The sequence below is a fragment of the Pelodiscus sinensis genome, chromosome 29 (genome assembly GCF_049634645.1).
Source record: "Pelodiscus sinensis isolate JC-2024 chromosome 29, ASM4963464v1, whole genome shotgun sequence".
In the NCBI taxonomy this organism is placed as follows: Eukaryota; Metazoa; Chordata; order Testudines; family Trionychidae; genus Pelodiscus; species Pelodiscus sinensis.
Window position 1 is genome coordinate 7100333 of NC_134739.1, and position 20104 is coordinate 7120436.

Here is a 20104-nt window from a genome sequence, read left to right on the forward strand (position 1 = left end):
CCGGGGGGAGGGCAGGGTTCTAGCTAATGCGGTGGCCGATTCTGAAGTCCGGGAGGCAGAGCTGAAGGGGCAGTTAAAAGCAGGTTAAATCATGGGGGGGCAGGGGGTAGTTGTAAAAGGAACAGAGGGAGAAGGCCAGATTTATTTTTCTTCTCTCCGCCCACGGCCAGGCGATCACAAGCCCTGCTTGGCCAGGGACGCAGACACTTCGTCAGCTAGTGTGGCAAGCTGGGGGGAGTCCACCATGTTGATGCTGCCAGTGGAGGAGACGTTGCTAAGGCGACGGGGGGAGGCATCTCCGGAGACGGTGGGGGACTTGTAGACGATTTCGGCTCCGTGGTCAGTCTTGGCTTTGGCATTCTCGCGGAAAGTCAGCTTGTGAGACTCGATCTGCACAGAGAGGAGGCAGAGGGTGAGCCCCGGCATGGGGGGGAGGGGAGAGGTTGGGTCTAGCCCACGTGAGAGGCCTTTTAAAACGGGTAAGTGAACACTCGGTCCCCACGGGCCAGCCCAGGGCCGCAGCTAGGAGGAAGCAGGTGAACGGAGACCAAGCACAGCACCTTCTATTCCAGTTCCAGTCCTGAGACAGGGCGAAGCCGGGAGGAAGCCCTTGGCCAGTAATGGATCGATGCCTCATGCAGATGGACCAAGCCCCGGCCTCGCAGGACTCGGCTATGCCAGATGGATGGGGATTAGAGAACCCGGATCGGCAGCTCGGGGGCAGACGCTGTGGGCTTCCCCGCATGGCTCAGGTTTACAAAAGTGAGGTGTCTGAGCCTGCCCCCAAATGCCCCTTGGAAACGCTTTGTCGTGGGGCAAGCCACAGGGCCGGCTGCGGGTTAAGGCCAATGGGGAAAACTCATGAGAGGAGGCAGGACCAGGACATCACAGGAGCTACCTGCCTGCCTGCCCTACCACGTGGGAACAGCGCGGACGGAGCAGGGGACAGCCCTGTCCCTGCCCAGGGGTCGGTTCCCGTCATTGGCAAAACGTGATGGGGCTGTCGCCCCCGTGGCCGATCCCGCGGAGAGCGCAGCTGCCGAACATGTCCAGGCGGCTCCGCCGTGACGGCCAAGGCTTGTGAGAGCCCAACCCCCCTCTGCGGACACGCGAGCTCCAAGTGGGAAGCTAAGTGGCTACTTACTGGCATCGCCATCTGGCTGCGAGCAGGGGAGCGGGCTCTCCTCGGGGATGGAGGCCTCAGAGAGCACTGACTGAGGCCCTGCACTGGGGGGGCTCTGACACACACCGTGTGGTGCACCGCTCTCCTCTTCCTTGCCCTTCTCTCTCTACAAGGTGGAGAAATCGGTGGGGCACAAAAGTGCATCAGCAACCAAATCCAATGAGTGCAAACCTACATCAAAGAGAGGGGGAGGGAGGGGAGGACAGGAAGAGAGCGGCAAGCCACGCCCAAGGAGAGCAGGGAACGTTCTCGCGGCTCGTAGAGAGCGAGCGCACACGACAGGGCTGGAGCTAGGTGGGAGGAGGAAAGCCTCCCCCCTTGGCCAGGAGAAAGGAGACGCCCGGAGAAAGGAGACGCCCGGAGAAACGAGCCAAAGCAGATGCACAGGGAGAAATGCAATTGTAGCCAGAGCTGTACCAGGAGCCCGGAGGTCTGCGGTGCTGACAGCGGTCAGGAATCAGCCCCTGGACATGTCCCTGGCTAGGCCTATGCTTGCAGCAGCATGTACAGCCTTTCCTCTCGGCCACAGCCTCTCGCTGCAGCATGGAGCTGTACGCCCCAAGGCGAACGCCGGCTGCTCTTCACAGCAGCCTGACTCCACGGAGCGTAGACAGGGCCTCTGGGCTGGCCCGGGGGAGCGAGCACCATTGCTGATGATCGTATTCAAAGGACAATTGCAGAGGGCACGGACCACGTCCAAGCTGACAGGAAGCAACAGGGGGCTGGGACCCTGTTGGCCCTCAGAAGCAGAAGGGCTGGGACAGCCCGAGAACACCCTGCGGTCGCCAAGGGGGTGTCTACTCTGCAGCCAGAGAAGTGACTCTAGCTGAGCTAGCAAGAATGAAGCCAGCCTGAGCAGAAGGTCACCGCAAAGGCCAAACGAGGCAGAGTGAGGTGCATCCCAACAAGGCGGGTGTGTACCCCGGGGCCCAGCTGGACTCGCACAGCCCACGTCAGGGTCTGGGCTGCTGCACCACTGGCTGCAGTGTAGACATGCTTGGAGAAAACCGCCCTCAAGTATTTGGGGGAGTATTTAAGTTCTCCTGCGGGCCAGTCCTGAGGGAAGGGCTTTGGTGGCAGAGTCAGCCACATCTTCCCATTGCTCATGGCCAAGCGCCCACCCTCTCCTGACCTCACTGCCCTCAGGCGGGAAGCCCTAAGCTGCAGCCCGAAGAGGCCACAGGTCCAGTTCCGTCCTGGCCCAATCCACTGCCACCTGGGATTTGTATTGGCACATGGTAGCTCACGAGAGGCATCCGGAGGCTCCGCCCGGCCTGTGCAGGGCATCTTGTTACCCTCTTTGGACTTTCTGGGGCACGTCCAACACCGCAACCAACCAACCTGCAGCATCGAGTCTCAGTGCTCAGGTCAGCTGATTCGGGCTTGCGCTACTGGACTAAAAGTCAGCAGCACAGACCTTTCTGCTTGGGCTGAAGCCCAGGGTCTGGAACTCAGCAAGAGGGGAAGGTCTCTGAGCTGGTGGCTATTTTTAGCCAAGCTGTGCCAGCCTGAGTCAGCTGACCTGAGCTCGGCGACTCGCTGCCGCAGGGTGGGGTGTTTTGTTTCTTGTTTTTGCAGGGTCGATGCACCCACGGTGATATTTACGAACGTACAAGGGGCGAACTTCTGGTGACATGACTGAATGAAGCTTACGGCTGAGGTCCAACCCTGCGATACGCAACCCCCAGGAATCAGAGATGCCACGCTGTTGCGCTGTCCGTTTGCAGCTTTGGAACACTGTGTGTCCAAACAAAGCCCCTCTCCAAAGGGCAACACGCTTCCAACTGCGGCTCAGTGACTGTACAAGGGGATGAGAAGAGATGAAAAGGTGCGGAAGCCGCCTGAGGAACAGAGGTGCACAGGACAGCTTGATGCTGCCAGTGAGAGAAAGGGAAGGAAGCCAAGAGATTTTGCAGAGAAGCCAGAGCATTTGTTGGAAGATGCTGAAAGCGCAAGAGCTTTTCAAGACATTTACAAAGTGCGTCCAAAAATCAAGTGCTGGAACAGAGACCTGGACAGGACCTTTCCATCTAGTCAAGTCTGCGATAAGAATGTTGAACAATCACAAGGCAACAATAAACCTTCCTCCGTTTGCTTCTCCTGCAGAAAAAACTAATAATTTGTGCCACCGTCCCCAATCCACCTTTCAATATCCCCACCCAAGCACCCTCGCATGATTCCTGCCTAATTCCTCAACCCCCCCGTGTTGTTCTGTGTCTCATTGCAGATGCTGGTGCCGTTCACTTTGCTGTAAGAATGTTTCAAACACTATCCTCCAAGTCTTCAGTCAAAGGCTGTGTTTTGAAACAGGCCTTTAATGTTTACAGTGTCAATGAACAGGGAATGATGAAGTATCTTCGATGGATATTCATTTTAATGGACAATTCACTTGTAGGCCTTAAAGAAAAAAAGGTATCCGGGTAAACACAGATCCAGAAACTTTAAAAATGTGTAATTACTGGCTCTTTGTGAAGTTTGATCGCTATTAGGCTGAGTAAATCTCTCTGAAAATGAGGCCACTCCCAATGGCATCACCCCCTCACGGGGAATTGTTCAAAGCACAGTCAAGAGAAGGGCATTCAGCACAAATAAAACTGACACACAAGCCAAGCAAGTTCCATGTTTAAACAGTTAAAATAACCGCTCTAAAAGTCGCGTGTTTGCTGCAGTCACACAGCAATGCGCAAATAGCAAAAATTTATTTTTCCACTGAAAACTTTTGACAGGTTTTTTTGGCAGTACCCCGACTGGCAGAGCATTTATTCACGTGCTGCACTTACCCAGAAGCAGTCGTCTCGATAACTTTGGCAGACTAGTGGGTCTATATGGAAGCACCTTACCTTGTCACAGGTTTAATGGTTCCAAACCCTGCAACGTTCCCCAAACGAATGATAAAACCCGCCCCACCCACTGTGTTAAAAAATATGAATTCTTACCAGATTTCCCTGTGTTCTTCTAATTTGGTTTTAAATTAATAAATATGCACAAATGCAATCGACTTTCAGATGTCAAATACTGCAGCAGCCTTATAGCCCATCTGCTCAGACTATATTGGGAGACTGTACTTTGAGGCCAGAAATGAATATCTTCTCTCTGAAACGCCAACAAACCTGAGATTTTCTAATTAAAGCCAAGTCATTAACAGACTGCTTTCCTGAAATGCCAGCTTTAGAGTCAATAGTCTGGTTTGTACTGTGCAGCTGAGGTTGAAAAAAAACACCAAGGAAGATGCCAATCCCACTATAAGCTGCAACATTTTACAATATAGAAGCCGGAGGTGTGTGTGCAGTCAGTCAATTACACTACAGCGCAAGAACAGAAAAAGTAGGAAGTCCAATACAAAGAAATCACTTGGTCAAATTCATGTCTTATAGTACAATGCCTATTGGCTAAGAACTGTAAATACACACACACACACACACACACACACACACACACACACCCCCTGCTCCACCCCAGTGGTAAAAGTGTGGAGAGCCTCAAAGGCCCTAAACACACACGTGCATTTGTGCCAAGCCCAGGTTGGTGAAGTGTAGCTCCTTATCACTAATGCTATGGGCATGCACAGCACTTTTAAAAACATGCAGGAGAATAAAGTCTATTCCGAAGAAGTTCCAGCCACACATGTTGGGGTGAGTTGGCCAGTAGCTTATAAGTTAACATGTGTTTGCAATAAAGCCACACACAGCTCCTGTTTTAATCCTAACCACCCTCAGGAGAAAATTATCGGCCAGCTGCCCATTTCTGCTGCTCTGTGAACATCTCATGGGAGTAAATGGAACATCCTGGTTTTTAGCTACACAGCGCTAGCATGATCATTGTGGGGCACCTTCATCTGGGGGTTTCCCGCAGCTCTGCTGAGATGTGCTGGTGCCACGCTAGCAGGTCACTGGCATGAAACCGAAATAGTTACTCGGGGAAGGAATGAATCAGCCTGACCGAAGGATCAGGCAGCTTTTATGCACATGCTGAACTTGCTTCTATCCCGCTAAAATCCAACAAACTTGAACCTGTGCTTGAATTGGAGCCCTAAACTTCCAGGAGGTGATAATGAATGTGTTTGGAAAAGAAACCTACAAGCGGCAGCACCACTTAGATCCGCTTTGTCTGCTTTTAGCCACAGCAGAACCCTCTCCTCCAAAATTTTCTAGGGTACGTCTAGAGTACATGGCTCCGTCGACGGAGCCATGTAAAGTAGTTTACTCGACATAGTCCACGAAGCGGGGATTTAAATAATCCCCGCTTCATTAAAATAAAAATACCTGCCATGCAGTGCCAACAATCAGCTGATCCGGCACAGCGCGGCAGTCTAGACGCGGCGCGGTCGGCAAGGGAAGCCTTTGTCAACTGCTCTGTAAACCTCGTTTCACGAGGCATCCCGGAGCGGTCGACAAAGGCTTCCCTTGCCGACCGCGCCGCGTCTAGACTGCCGTGCTGTGTCGGGTCAGCTGATTGATGGCACAGCATGGCGGCCATTTTTATTTTAATGACGCGGGGATTATTTAAATCCCCTCTTCGTGGACTATGTCGAGTAAACGACTTTACATGGCTCCTTTGACGGAGCCACGGAGTCTAGATGCACCCCTAGTGACTGCAAGGAAGGGGAAGGCTGGTCATCAGAGGAACTGTGGCAGAGAGCACCCCCAGCATCTAGAGAAGCGGAAACTTCTTTGAAACACGATAAAGGCGGTTGTAGCTGCTGTGTCCAGAGACGACTCCGTGTTTGCCTGCGAACTCACGCCTACCCCCCCCAACCTGCGAGTGGATGGTGGGAACTCTCTGTACAGTACGGCTTCTTACCTTTCTATTCCCTCCTCCAGGCATGTGGCTGATGTTGTCTAGTGACCCAATTTTCGATTGCACCTTCTCTTTGAAGTCCAGTTTCTCCGATTTCACCTCCACCTGGCCGCCGCCTGGAAGAGAAAGCAGAGCGGGGCTAACCGCTGCCAGAGAACGAAAGCCAGGTTTCTCAAGTCAAGCAGCTTTGATCCACTGTCTGACTGTCTAGGGTTGTCACGCTTGGGCCCCGAGATGTCCTGGCAGGTGGGGGATAGACAAAATGACGAATCTTAAATGCACAGACCCTTGGTGTTTCAAGCCACACAGGCCCGGCTAGAGCTCTCTTCTCTGCCAGGGCGCCCAAAGGTCCTGATTTTATAGGGACAAACCAGGTATTCAGGGGTTTTATGTAAGGATGCCCATTCCCATACCAGTTTCTCTCTGTCACTCTCTGATCCCTGTATCTTCAGCCCAGCCTCTCTGCTCTGTATCGCTCTCCCTTGGCTTGGTATGTTTAAAAGTTAGGTTATAAACTCTTAGGAGAAAGCACCTGGGATCTCAGGCATAACGAAGTCAGACAATACCTGGTTTATGATGAATGTTAACCAAGGAACCACATTTGGAGGTCACATGGCTCAGATCTACAGGCTTGTAAACAATTTGCACCTGTTGATATCAAAAAAGAAAGGAAAAGAATACCCAAGTTTTAGCATCCCAGAGTAGTAAAAAAGAAAAAAATACACTGGGATGTGCTTTGGATTTGAGACAAAGTGAAGTTTAAAACCCGTAAGAGCAATTACAGAAGAACTTGCCACCAGAAACCATGAAATCATTAAAGCATGTGTGTAGCAGCCTCTCCACAATCAACATGTTTGCATGCACAAGTTTATCATCATTTCTCCAAAGGAAGGGGAAAGCAAAGGCAGTTTAAAGTGATTCAGTGAGATGGAAAAAGTGGAATTTCATATACAGATCAACCAAAAAAAAAAAAAGATTACTAAAGAGAAATGTTTAAAAAATAAATACCTTTTCTGATGTAAAACTTAAAGTTTATGTCCACAAAAACTGAAAGAACAGAAATGATCAATGTGCATAGAATAAGTGAGTGAAATAGGTGTTTCTGAAAAATGCTGTAATGGAATTAAAGTTTTTCTTTAAAACTTAATGAGTTTAAAATAAATGAGTCACAAAGTGATCATTCTAAGACACAAAACCACAGTATTATACCATATGACAGTGGTTCTCAACCAGAGGTCTGGGGCCCCCTAAAGGGTCGTTGGCAGGTTTCAGGGAGTCAACCAAACACAACCAGCAAGTAGATTCGCCGGGCTTAAGGCCGAATGTGAAAGCATCACTGTATAAGCCACACACCTAGTGTGGTTCACTCTCTCATGCAGTGCCTCAGACCTCTTACAGTAACAGATAAGAAAGAGACCTCTACAGTCTAGGCTGAGCACCACCTGACTTTATAGCTCAAGCTGTAGCAGCTCCCATACTGAGCTCCAGAGGTCCCAGGTTCAAATCCACTTGGAGGATTTTACAACTGCATAATGCTGAATCCTGAGCAACATCGCTCTGGGGGGCCCTGGCGATGTGGGGTCCGAGGCAAGTGCCCTGCTGCTACCCACAAGGCCAGCCCTGGCTTTTATATGCAGAAAACCAGTAATTGTGGTACAGCTGGGCCAGGGAGTTTGTATAGCATGTTGGGGGAGGCTCAGAAAGACCATGGTTGAGATCCCCTGCAATTGGAATGACGATGCCTTAAAATTTTTTTTGCATGCCTGAATGTGTGCACCTACCTAATCATTTCATTTCAACAGTGCCACTTAAACCATCCAGTTCAAAGTTCTGTCATCATATGACACTAAGTGCTTGGAATCTTTTTGGGGGGGAGGGGGAAGAGAAGGAGGGGACATGTGGGTAACATCCTTTGGAAACATTTAAACTGGTTGCACAAGACAGCAGTGTTGCAACACACCACAGCAGGGACAGTTCAAGTAACTCCGGGTTTGGAGTTGTAAGGAAGAACACACTGGAAGACACTAAACAATTTGATTATTGAGTCTCGAAAGGCCTGGGAGACCCAGACATACCAGGGATATAAACAAAGACACACCCAGCAACATCAGTAGCAGAAACCAGGAGGGAAACATGCCCCTATATCCCTGAGAGTTAAAACCAGATGGTAACACTACAGTGGCTGCAACCCTCCTTTATTTTGATGTGGATCCTGCATATAGATCCCAGAGCACTCATTCCACATGCAAGGGAGAGAGAAACTGGAGTGAAGAGTAACCTGGGAGTCAGCAACAGAGAGGAGAGAGTCGGGAACAGAGACAGACACAGGGAAATTGCTCTTTCAATCCACACAAGAGGCAAGAAAAAGGGTGCCACGAAGAACCACAACACCACCCCGTTCGCTATATCCACAGCTTCCCCACACTGGCGAGCAAGAAGTCTCCAACACCTTTGAGGAACATCAAGTAGCAACCAATTAAAAAAATACAAGCCAGAATGAAGCATCTTGGGCTCTGGTGTCAAAGCAGCTGGCAAATAACAAATGGTCATTTTCTAGCCTCCCCTCCAACCTCTTCACAGACCAGGGGCTTAGCGAGGAAGGGCGGGAGGGGCAGTTGCCCCTGGGTGCCATGCTGGGGGGTGCCAATTTAGTCCCCTCCGCTCCCCGTCATTCCTCTGCTCCTCTGCTCTTCCTCCGCCCAACTTTGCTGGCTGGGGCCTCCTCCCCACCTCTCTGCCCCCAGCCCCACCCTCCTCCATCTCTGCCAGCTGGGTAGTGTGTGCAGGGGCCTGGGAAGATGTGGTACAAGTTCCCCCCACTCCTTCTCCCGGGCTGGGCTCAGCTGTGCACCAGGTTTGGGGCCCTGCCACGCGACCGGAGAGGAGGGGGAGGGCACAAATTTTGCTTTTACCCCCAGGCGCATAACACCCTCACTATGCCTCGGTCACAGACCTCAATCCACTAACCCTCATGAGCCTCCTGAAGGCAGAGAAAAGCCAACCCCGTTCCAGAGAGGAGGCTACAGAGGGACAAAGCAAGTTGCCAGAGGGGAGCCAGGCCAGAGCCCGGATTAGAACGCAGAAGTTCCTGGCTCCCGGTGCAATGCTCAGACCGCCCTGTCCCTAAGGTCTCTCTCTGGCGGAGCAGAAAAAAGAGGGCTCCCTGGATTACCAGAGGATGCCCTAAAGGCTCTGTGCCTAATGTTTCTTTAAAAAAAAATGTTGCTATAGCAACAGCTCATTCCCCATTTACTTGTAGAATAGTAGTAGAGATGTAGCTGTGTTAGTCTAGTCGAAACAAAAAAACAGGACTATGCAGCATTTTAAAGACTAAGATGGTTTATTAGATGATGAGCTTTCGTGGGCCAGACCCACTTCCTCAGATCAAATTGTGGAAGAAAATAGGCATGACCATATATACCAAAGGATACAATCAAAAAAAGGGATATTTGTCCTTTTTATATGTGTTCACTTTTTTTGATTGTATCCCTTTGGTATATATGGTCATGCCTATTTTCTTCCACAATTTGATCTGAGGAAGTGGGTCTGGCCCACGGAAGCTCATCATCTAATAAACCATCTTAGTCTTTAAAGTGCTACATAGTCCTGTTTTTTGTCCCATTTACTTGTGTCTTACTGGCAAGAACATTCACTTGCCCGTTCTAGAGTGAATCAGCGGCAAGCGCACACTCCTGGGCTGGCTTCCCAAAGCGCGCACAGCAGCACCGTGGATGCCGGGTACAAATCAGGCCGCGTGGGGTGTGGTGCTGAGGGAGCACAACTCCCCTCCTCCTCCTCCCGCCAGCAGGAAACTGGCTTCAAGAGGCCAATTCACGTGGGATGAGCCAGTTTTTCTGGTGGCTAACTAAACAGGGTAACCACCTCACAACCTGACGTCGTGGCTGCATCGCCTGCTTGTTTGCAAACACTGAAAGGACAGGCCCTCCTCGCGCCCAGCTCCAGCGGGGAGGGAGGGGAACCACAGAGGGGAGAACACAAAAGGAAGTCGATTGGTTTGAAAAGGCCGAAGGCTGCTGCCGCGTGGACACAACTCCAGATGCCGGTCACCCATCTCTGAGCCAGTGCTCTTCACCATTTCTGAGATACTCTTCCCTGTGGCCCTGTCACCTTCTTGCCTTATCCACCCGGAGCCCAACTGCTCCTTCAGTCTTAGTGATGCAAATCCATTAAGTTACTCCAGAGTTTTGGCAGCAACTGGAAGCTCAATGTGGGTTCACATGGGGAGGCAGAAACTGGGTTTAATGTACAGACAACACTGCCCAAAACGTGGCCTATATAAAGCCGCATCATGCTCCGCCTAGGCACCCTGCCTCCAACTGCAGTGTGAAGACACAGCAGATCAATTGCCTACTGATTTAACAGCTGGTGAACTCACTCCACATGTAGTTTCGGGGAGTTTTTCCCTTCACCGTCCATACGAGGGCAGGGTGTGTGTTTTTAAACTGAGAGAGCTTCTACCAAGCTGCCAGCATCACTATATGGATGACAGCTTAAACGGGCGAGCTCCCATGTGCATATCAGCGAACCCAGCGACACTCCGCCATCCGTCCTCCTAGGTCACTGCATGAAGCATGCTGGAGACAAGGTGATGCGCGTATCATCCATTACCTGAGTTTGGATGCAACCTTGGGCCAGTGACTGGGTCATTTACGTGTTTTATGTGGTGTTGCAATTGTACATGGCACTTGACAGAACAATGGGACTTCAGTTTGTCTGCACTTCCTACCTGTAGCAATGCCTGGCACATAGAGAGTATTAGGGTACGTCTAGACTACATGCCTCTGTCGCCAGAGGCATGTAGATTAGGCTACCAGACATAGGAAAATGAAGCGGCGATTTAAATAATCGCCGCTTCATTTAAATTTACATGGCTGCCGCGCTGAGCCGACAAACAGCTGATTAGCTGTTTGTCGGCTCAGCGCGATAGTCTGGACGCGTGGGTGTCGACATCAAAGGTATTTGTCGACCACCCAGGTAAACCTCATCCCAGGAGGCATACCTGGGTGGTCGACAAATACCTTTGATGTCGACACCCGCCCGTCCAGACTATCGCGCTGAGCTGACAAACAGCTGATCAGCTGTTTGTCGGCTCAGCGCGGCAGCCATGTAAATTTAAATGAAGTGGCGATTATTTAAATCGCCGCTTCATTTTCCTATATCTGGTAGCCTAATCTACATGCCTCTGGCGACAGAGGCATGTAGTCTAGACGTACCCTTAGTTTCCACCTAATCTGCTGTATGTTACAGTCATTCCATGCTGCAGACTATAAGGCACTTCCAGGAAGCTAGAAAGCGCTGGGTTAACCAGGTATTTCCTTACAGAACACGGTTTCTTGAAGGACAGTCAATTAAATCTGTTTGTTCAACACCGTTCAGGACTTGGCAGAGTTTCTCTAATCTTGTCATCCGTGTTAATGGGTTAATTTCTTAGCACATCACCCACAGCTACCCAAACATGCGGTCACGGGAGACATCTACGGCACTCAGTAAGTTCTGTTACAGTGCACGAAGGTGTGGGAGTACTCACACTGCCTCCTCCCGGGTTGTGTTTGAGATTATCCTTTGAGCCACACTTGGATTGAACGTTGCTAAGGTCCAGCTTCTTATTAATTATCTGCACCTTTGATAGCCAGAAAAGAGCATGAGTAACACCACCAAGCCCCCAGAGATCAACCCAAAGGGCAGAGGACGTCCCACCCCACACAGAGCGCCAGGGTAACGGGACAGCGTGATGCGGCTTTCTCAAGTTACTGGCTTTACCGAGACCACCAAAAGTGAGTAGCAGCTGTTAAAATTCACTGGAAGAGACCTTAGGAGTCAGAGTCCAACCCTCTGCCCAAAGCAGGACCAACCCCAACTCAATCATCCCAGCCAAGGCTCTGTCAAGATGGGACTTAAACACCTCTAGGGATGGAGATTCCACCCCCTCCCTAGGGAACCCATCCCAGGGCTTCACCACTCTCCTAGGGAAATTGTTTTCCCTAATATCCAACCTAGTTCTCCCCCCCCCCCCCCCCAGCAATTTGAGACCAATTACAGGTATCTCCACTGTGTAAGAAAAACGTGCAACTTTCTCTCTCTCTCTCACACACACACACACACACACCAGGCTGCTGTTTCCTTCAGCACATTCAGAGGCAAGTTTCAGTGGGGTAGCCATGTTAGTCTGTAACTGAAAAAAAAAAAAACTTTAAAAAATAATGAATAGTCATATATATTGAAATGAGCTTGAGTGGAGCATGAGTGAAAATGGAAAAGGCAGAAACAGCCAGCCAGGGACAGCACAAACCAGAAATACAGAATACAGCACTTTAGGGTTGGGGGGGAGGCGGGGGAGGCGAACCAAACCCCACACACTGTTCCAGAGAGTTTCAAACATCTGAGACAGAACAAGCTATAAAAGAATGGAGACCAAAGTCTTTGCAATTTATAAGTCTTACATTCTGGATATAATGGGCAGCATAACTCCATTACAACTGAAGCGAAAGGACTTGACCCTATAACCCTGTATTTCATAGCCACAGCTAAACCCCTCTCCTCATCTCCTCCATGGAAAAGTGCGGCCCTTGACCACTTTCCAAAATCTTGGTGTGGCCTCCCACCAAAAGTTATTGCCCATCACTGGTCTAAATACACACAAACATATAGGTGACTTACATACTGTTATTCTCAGAGTGCCTGGATTGTCACCCTAACTGAGGCCTGGTCTACAGACAAATCTGTTGCCCAGGTAACCATTTCTATTTGGGAGATGAATTTTTACAGAGACGAGTGTATCAAGACAGCACCCAGCATGAACGCAGTTATACAGGTAAGGTGGTACCTTATATCACCATAGTTTATACCCCTCCCCATAAGGAGGTTAAACTAGGTGATCTAATGGTCCTTTCTGGCTTTGAAATCTACGGGTACAAGCACCTTGATGGGTATAACGGCATGTTCTGCTTTAACGAGGCCAGTGCAACTTCGCATGGAGACAAGGCGTAAGTTTACTTTCTGAGAAAGTTACTGTTTAGCAACACCGCCAATATCCGAGAGGAGAAAAGAAGAAAACCGACTTCCCTGACGCGCCTGCCTAGGGGGGAGTTCCAAATCCACACACAGGCAGGTGAACTGCGTTCTCTGTTCTTTGCTTGCGCGGGAGATGCACACTTCAGCAAAGCTTCTGGCCCTGCTATCATCATTAAGGCTGCCTTCCAGGGCTCCTTTCTGCATTTGCTTGTTAAAGGGCCAGTGAGGGAGATGTACAAACTGGGGGCTGAAAAAGTCTCCAATGAGAATTTTTTTAGTCTCAGCACAATTAGTCATTCTGCAAATCTGGAAACAAATCCCTCTGGATGGGCTTTTAAAACAGCAACAAGTCGTTTCAAATGGCAGCAGTTCACATGCACAGACCCAGCCAATTCAATAGACCTTGCGGTCTCTCCCGTTACATTTCCCCCCCTGAACCGTTTGCTGTCTGCCTTTCCTCCACATGCACTGAGCTGTTCTCCATTAACATTCCACTGAAATCAAGGGATGAGGGGAAATACCTGGAACAATTAGAAGTCATTCAACGCCATGGCCTCACAGCACTGTGCTCCACCCACTAGACCAGTGGTCACCAACCAGTCGATCGGGATCTCCTGGTCGATCTTGGAGCATTTGACAGGTGATCTTGACTGGTGTGGCCAAGGGGCTGTCAAGTGCCTACACTTCAGCTGCTCCTTCCCCCACTGCTGTGCATCTCCTGCCTTTTGCCTTGGAGCTGCCCCTCCCTGGGTGCCTCTTGCTTGCGGTGCAGAGCGGGGAAAGGAGAGGAGGGGGCGCTGATGTCAGGATGCTCCCTCTCACCCTGTATTCTGTCTTCACAGAATGGGGGAGGGGCACAACAGGGCTTGGGATGGAGGGAGTTTGCTGGCTGCTTTGGAGAGTGGTGCAGGGCCAGGGCAGGGGTGATCCTGCCTTAGCCCCACTGCCCCACCACCCAGGAGCCACCTGAGGTAAGCAGGGCCCTGCGGGAGCCAGCTCCAATCCCCTCCCCCAGTCATGAACTCCCTTCTGCACCCTAAACCCGTCCTAGCCCTGGGCCCCCTGGACCCAAACTCCTTTACAGAGCCTGTACCCTGAGCCCCCTCCTACACCCCAACTCCTCCCCCAGGCTCAGCTCAGAGCCCCTCACACTCCAAATTCCCAAGACCAGAGCCTGTGCCCAAACCCTCTGCCCCAGCCTGGTGAAAGGAAGGGAAGATGGGGGAGGGAGGGAGGATGGAGTGAGAAGGGGCGGGGTCTCGGAGAAGGGGCACAAAGGAGGCGGGGCCAGGGTATTCGGGTTTGAGGTAGATCCTGGATTGCACTTACATTAAAAAAGCGATCTTGTGCTGAAAAAGTTCGGAGACCCCTGCACTAGACTAAACTGCCATTTAAAACAAACTCCAAATGTCTTCAGTTTGTTCCTGACACTCTAGCTCTGTTTATCCTGCTAAGGAGATCATAAAAGCCAAGTATAGTTAGTAGCAGTAAGATCCCAAAAGCAGTACCACCCATTTCCCCCCGTCAACAGAAACAATCTTGAAGGTCAACTGTTCTTATTCTTAGTGTAAAAAAAGAAACAGACGTTTATTCGTTCGGATGCCGGTGGAGGATTAGAAAGCTGACTTCCAAGACGAAATGGCTTGTTAAAACAAAGCGTCGGGTTTAATCCATTTTCAAGAAATCAACTTTTCACTTTTGAAACTGTGGCACTATTGCAATTTTAAAGACTGCCAGCCCTAGTGTACTGGATGTGCTAATGCAGGTGGTTGGAAAACTGCTGTGCATGCCAGAAGCCTGCCAGAAAGGCTGCATGGTTGGAAGAATGGGGAAAGTTTTTTAGCCTGGTGCTCTGAGCACTCTGCACGTGGCATCAAAGGTATCGTCAAGGATGACTGCAATTTCAGATAGCAGAACAAACCAGCCCCGACTTCAGAAAAGCAGAACATGGCAACTGAATAGACAGTTGCCAGCTAGAGCAAAGAACGCTCATTTTTTAAAAATACAAGCCAAGAAACGCAAAAAGCCCTTCAAGGTGACACACCGAATATAAATGCCGATGTTACACATTTACCAAGTCACTCAGCAAATCTCCTACACAGTCGCATAAAATGGCTCCCCAACAGCTCAAGGACAGTACACAAGGTACATAGTGAGCCATCCTTCAGAGAAATTGCAGACTCTTGTAATTGGACCCACTGTCACACTGCACAACAGTGCCCTCCAGCATTCACCCCGGGAAACGGGGAGAAGGGATTCTTTATGGCAACAGGTGGATGAGGTGTACAGACTAGCCCCTCCATCACCTGCCTTGCCTGGGTCAGGATCCCAATCCAAGGGACTCGTGTGGAACGGAGGTAAGATGTGGAATTCTAGCGAGACCAACAAGTCTCCTGACCCCTCAAAACAAGACAAACTCCTTTGCTGGCTCGTTTCTAAAGAGGATTTTATCTCCGAGTCAACGTTTGTTTTCTGATTTCAACAGGCTAATACGTCTCTTAATCCATCTCTTCCGCCAGCCGCACACACTTGCCCCTGCACACGTACGGAGCACCCATCCCCGAGGGGTTCCCCTCTAAACGGGACAGGTTTGGGGCCACAAGAGCGGCGCCACAGCCAGGAATTATTTGTAGTTCCATCAACTACTCCACCCAGGGGACATTTACACTCACTGCTCTCCTTCACTGCGGCAGCCGGGTGACCACTGCAGACACAAGTCCCTACTCCACCCTGGGAGGCACACCTGGTTCCTGCTGAGGCAGAGGTGCAAAAATTCCAGCAGCCGTTGGCTCTGGGGTTTGAGTCCTATGAAGCACTGTGCGCCAGGCGGGAAGCGGATACTGGGAACAGTCAGAGGCCTCAAGGGAACCTCTAGCTGATGCACCTCTCTAGTCAGCGGGCCCCTGGCAAGTGCAAACACCATAAAAGTGAAGGCTCCAGAAAGCGTCGACAAGCTTTAAACGCAGCTATTGCCCATTGCTCCGGTACCAGCTTCTCCTCCCCTGGCCCCTAAAGGACAGAGCTGAGCCTTCAGAGTGTGAAAAGACAGCAGGCGACTATTTCCATACATCTTCCTGGACGGAACGCCCATAAGTCTGGATTCTTCCCTTTCCCAGGCAGGTGGTAACCTGGGTGAAAAAAGTGCCTACGTGCCACACCTCCTCCCAGTCCGGCTAGCAGGCTCATGGCAGTGCTCCAATCACAGCTAACTAGACAGGGCTTTGAGGCTGCAGCTGGGTCTGGAACTCAGGCTCTGCAGCCCATGCCCCTCCCTTGGCTTCCAAAACCAGGCGAGCAAACTCCCTTTGTGAGAGTCAAACCCAGATACTGGCTGGAACTTAGCTACATCCACAGCTGCTGACAGAACAGGAGAGGTGGCAAGCCCCAGGCCCGGCCAAAGAGTTTGCAGGGCCCAAGGCGGCATGTTGCGGGTGGCTGCACCACGTGGCTGGGCAGAGAGTGAGCAGGCGGGTGGGCGGGTGCCAGGCAGCGCAGGGCCCTAGGCAACAGCCTTGCTCACCTTGCCCCCCTTCTACTACAAATCAAGGGAGAGCTCTCCACTCTAAGCCAATACTCCAAGCCGTGTCTGCCCGACTGCCTCGTAGGGTTGCCAGATGGTTTCACACACAAAAAAAAAAAAAAAAAAAATACCCAACCCCCCCCCCCCCCCCAAAAAAAAAACACTGGGGAAAAAATTCTGTTGAAGGGGGGAAAAAAGGGGGAGACCAAAACTGTTGGGGGGGGAGGGGGAAAGGCCCCACACTCCTCACTCACCCGCCTGGCCAGGGATATCCCTACACCCCCCCCCATGGAGGTATATACCCCCTCTGGATTTCCCCAACACCCGCCCCCAGGTTTTGTGAACTATGGTGTCAAACAGCCCACCTACATCCTCACGGTGTCACCCCTCATCGGCCCTGACACACACCCCCTTGTAAATTCGAAACACCCCTCCCCCCCCATTTCAATTCCAGGAGAGGCTACTGCGCCAGGCTTCAGTCCAAGGAAAACAGGAAATACCGGATATTTCCCATGTCCGGTATTTTCTGGGTTGTTTTTTAACTGGACAGGGGACCTGAATAACAGACAGTCTGAGCAAAATCCAAACACCTGGCAACCCTACTGCCACAAGGAAAGCAGATTTCAGATTTACCTTTCCACCTCCTGGCTGGTGCTTCAGGTTTTCAGTGGAGCCAATCTTGGACCGGACGTTTTTCAGGTCGGGCATGGGAGCGGTCGACGTCTGGAGGCGGCTCTTGGCAGAAGCAGGGGATTTCGGTGGCGTGCGGACCACTGCCACCTTCTTCGGCTCCCGGGTAGGGGGAGTTGGCAGGGAGGGCGTGCGGGAACGGCTGCCGGGGGTCCCGGGGGAGCCTGGGCTGCTGTAACCACTTCTGTCTCCAGACCTGGTTGGCTCCCCTGAAATTCACAGAGACACGTGTGGCGGTGCAGGGGAGGCGTGCGGTTCTTTATGAAGTGCGATCAATGTGTACTAATCGAGCAACCCGCTCCAAGAACGCCTGTCTGCTATTCGGCTTGCGGAACACTCGGAGTCAAAATTCACCCTCAAGGGCAGCTACTCCCACTTGTTACTTATCAGCTAGGGCCAGGAGCGGCCCGAGGTCGGCTGCAGCAGCTGGCGCCCCAGGAAGAAGACGCAATCAGTGCCCCTGCCTGCGCGGCCGTCAATGGCCATGACATCATCATCGGGTGCCCTGGGCCGGCGGCGCTCTAGGCGACTGCCGAGTCTGCCTAGGCTCACGGGCCGCCTCTGGCTAGGACAGAAGCAGACAAGAGGTGGCCTGCCAGCCAGACCCAGCCTGCGGGCCCCCACACCCGGACCATCAGCCACAGAGCTGCCTCACGCCACTTTAAGCAGCTGGCTGTTCCCTGTGGCTCTCTGCTCTGTGGAAAAGGGAAACCCCTGATACCACGAAGTATTTTCAAAACAGCTCAGACAACTGAGCAGCTTGAATTGTTTCCAGGATCAAACCGGGGGAAAGCCTTACATTTTACCTTTCTCAGATTTTGCTGCTGTGGAGGGTGGCTTTCTCTGTTCCTTCCTGCCTGCTGGAAGAAAGTTAAAGAAACTTAAATAAAATCAATCATGAGTCCGATTTTAGTAAAGGTTTTACCAGCTTCTGGATAAACAAATATTCAGCAAGATACGCCATTTGAAAGGTAATTTGTATCCAGAAAGCATCAAAAGTGCCGGCCTAAGCCCCCAACATTGTGTGAGGAGAACGTATCCTACATCAAAACGATTTACAAAGATGTCTCTGTTCAAGTACAGCCCCTTTCGGGGGGCGAATGACCGGCCTTTTGAAAGAGCTACCCATCAACACAAAATGAAAACTAGATGGAGTAAAAAATGGAGCAGCCTACGTCTTCCAAATTATAGCCGAGCGCATCCAATGAATTATACTTCCAGCAGGCTCTAACTGGAGGACAAAGGCGTGCAGTTGTCATCCTAAATCAAGACGGCTTTATAAAGGAAGCAGACAGACCAGTATGTAACCGGGCTTACGACACAAAAACTATTCACAGCTGAATGAGGAATCCCATGGGACTAACAGATGTATTTGGACTTCAGCTTTCATGGGCAGAAACCCACTTTGTCAGATGCAAGTGGGTTTTTGCCCACCAAGGCTTATGCCCAAGTAAATCTAAGGTGCCACAGGACTCCGCATTGTCTTTGCGGATAAAAATTAGTGCTACCACCCCCACACACCTTACTCTCTAACTCCAGTGAATGAACTCTAGGGGCTACGCTATAGGGGTTCCCCAACGTACAAGACGACCCATCCTATCTAACTGTGTCTGTAAAAAGAGAGACCCTCTTCTCACTGAACGGGCCTTGCACAGGCAGAACACAGCGCTGTGCAAGAACTAGATAAAATACAATTTCCACCCCCACTTTCCTAGTGCTCCATCTCCCACCGCACTAGATGCGAGACAGGTTCTCATGCCATCAGCATTCCAAAACCTGTGGGATTTCACCACATGGACTATCCCGACGGAACGCTCACTCGGAACACACTGCCAGACCGAGAGCTCCGATTCCCCACCTTCTTTCTCCGGCTGTGACCGAGCCTCAGCTAGATGCTGCAGCACCCAACGGGGTAGTTTCAGATGGACCTTTTTTCCCCCACCATGGGAAGCCACCAATAGCTTTTAGGCGCCATGCGGGCTGCACTATTCAAATCCCTCATACCCCAGAAGTGAAAGTACAGTACAGCTTACACTCATCTTCCCAAGGAGTCTGGGCTCCTGACATCCCTCAGTAGGGGAGGAAGGAATTTTTTTCTCCTGCAGGAAAGTGAGTTGCGCACTTTGGGGGACACTCTGCTCAAAACTCAACCTGCACATGAAGCGTGGCCCTGTCAGTGATTTTAGGAAAAGAGAAGACTCCTGCAGACGGGCTGGACTCCTATTGGGGATTTGGCTGCATGCAGCACCCATTCCAACCTACCAGCATTGGGAGGTGTCTTGGGGGCCGTGGGTGTTTTTGCTGGGATCCGGGAAGCATTGGCTGGGCTCTTCTGAGTCTGCGCTGCAGACCTGGGAGCGGCCATCTTCATTCCGCTTTTCGTCTCCGGACCCTGCCGACGGAATTCAGAACAAACGTTTGTCGCGTGGTTTGCGGACCCATGAGAAAAAACAACCACCTGCTGCCAAGTGAAGGGACGCTGCTCTCGTCACTCAGACAGCAGCGAGCCTGCAAAGTGCTTGTCATTGTCTGCCCCCCCCCCCCCCATCATCCCAGGACGGGACAAGGGTCAGCTTTCAGTACAACTTTTGCAGGTACAGCCACTTTAGCTGGAGATGAGCCACCATCCCTTTGCATGCTGCCCCAGTGAGGATGAGCCGGCTGCACCAGCCTCAGCGACCCGAAGCCTGGAGATCGCACCTACACTGAAAGGGAAGCACGTGGCTGCCATGCAAGCTGTTCACTTCGGCAAGTTATGCAGTGCCATGAAATGCTTGGCTATCCAGCCCAGTTAGCAAGTCTGGCTGAAAAGCAAGTCCATGTCCCTCACTGGTTCCTAAAACTCCTGCCTCCCCAGTAACAAAAGCTTCCTTTCCCCATAT

The 20104-nt window shown here is 51.2% G+C and overlaps 1 protein-coding gene across 22 annotated transcripts in view; it reads right to left on the reverse strand.

Moving 5' to 3' along the window:
* Positions 1 to 124: 124 nt before the first annotated feature.
* Positions 125 to 20104, reverse strand: part of MAPT (microtubule associated protein tau) — a 92010-nt gene continuing 72030 nt past the window's right edge. For 11 of the 22 annotated variants that reach the window (XM_075911148.1, XM_075911146.1, XM_075911152.1 and 8 more), the window contains 7 exons: positions 19485 to 19614; positions 18029 to 18082; positions 17166 to 17431; positions 11529 to 11621; positions 6547 to 6628; positions 5984 to 6096; positions 125 to 390 (listed from right to left, as the gene is read on the reverse strand). In XM_075911148.1, the coding sequence (XP_075767263.1) occupies positions 175 to 390; positions 5984 to 6096; positions 6547 to 6628; positions 11529 to 11621; positions 17166 to 17431; positions 18029 to 18082; positions 19485 to 19614 (954 nt within the window). In that variant the 3' untranslated portion in view covers positions 125 to 174. The other 11 variants (XM_075911159.1, XM_075911142.1, XM_075911160.1 and 8 more) reach the window with 8 other exon arrangements.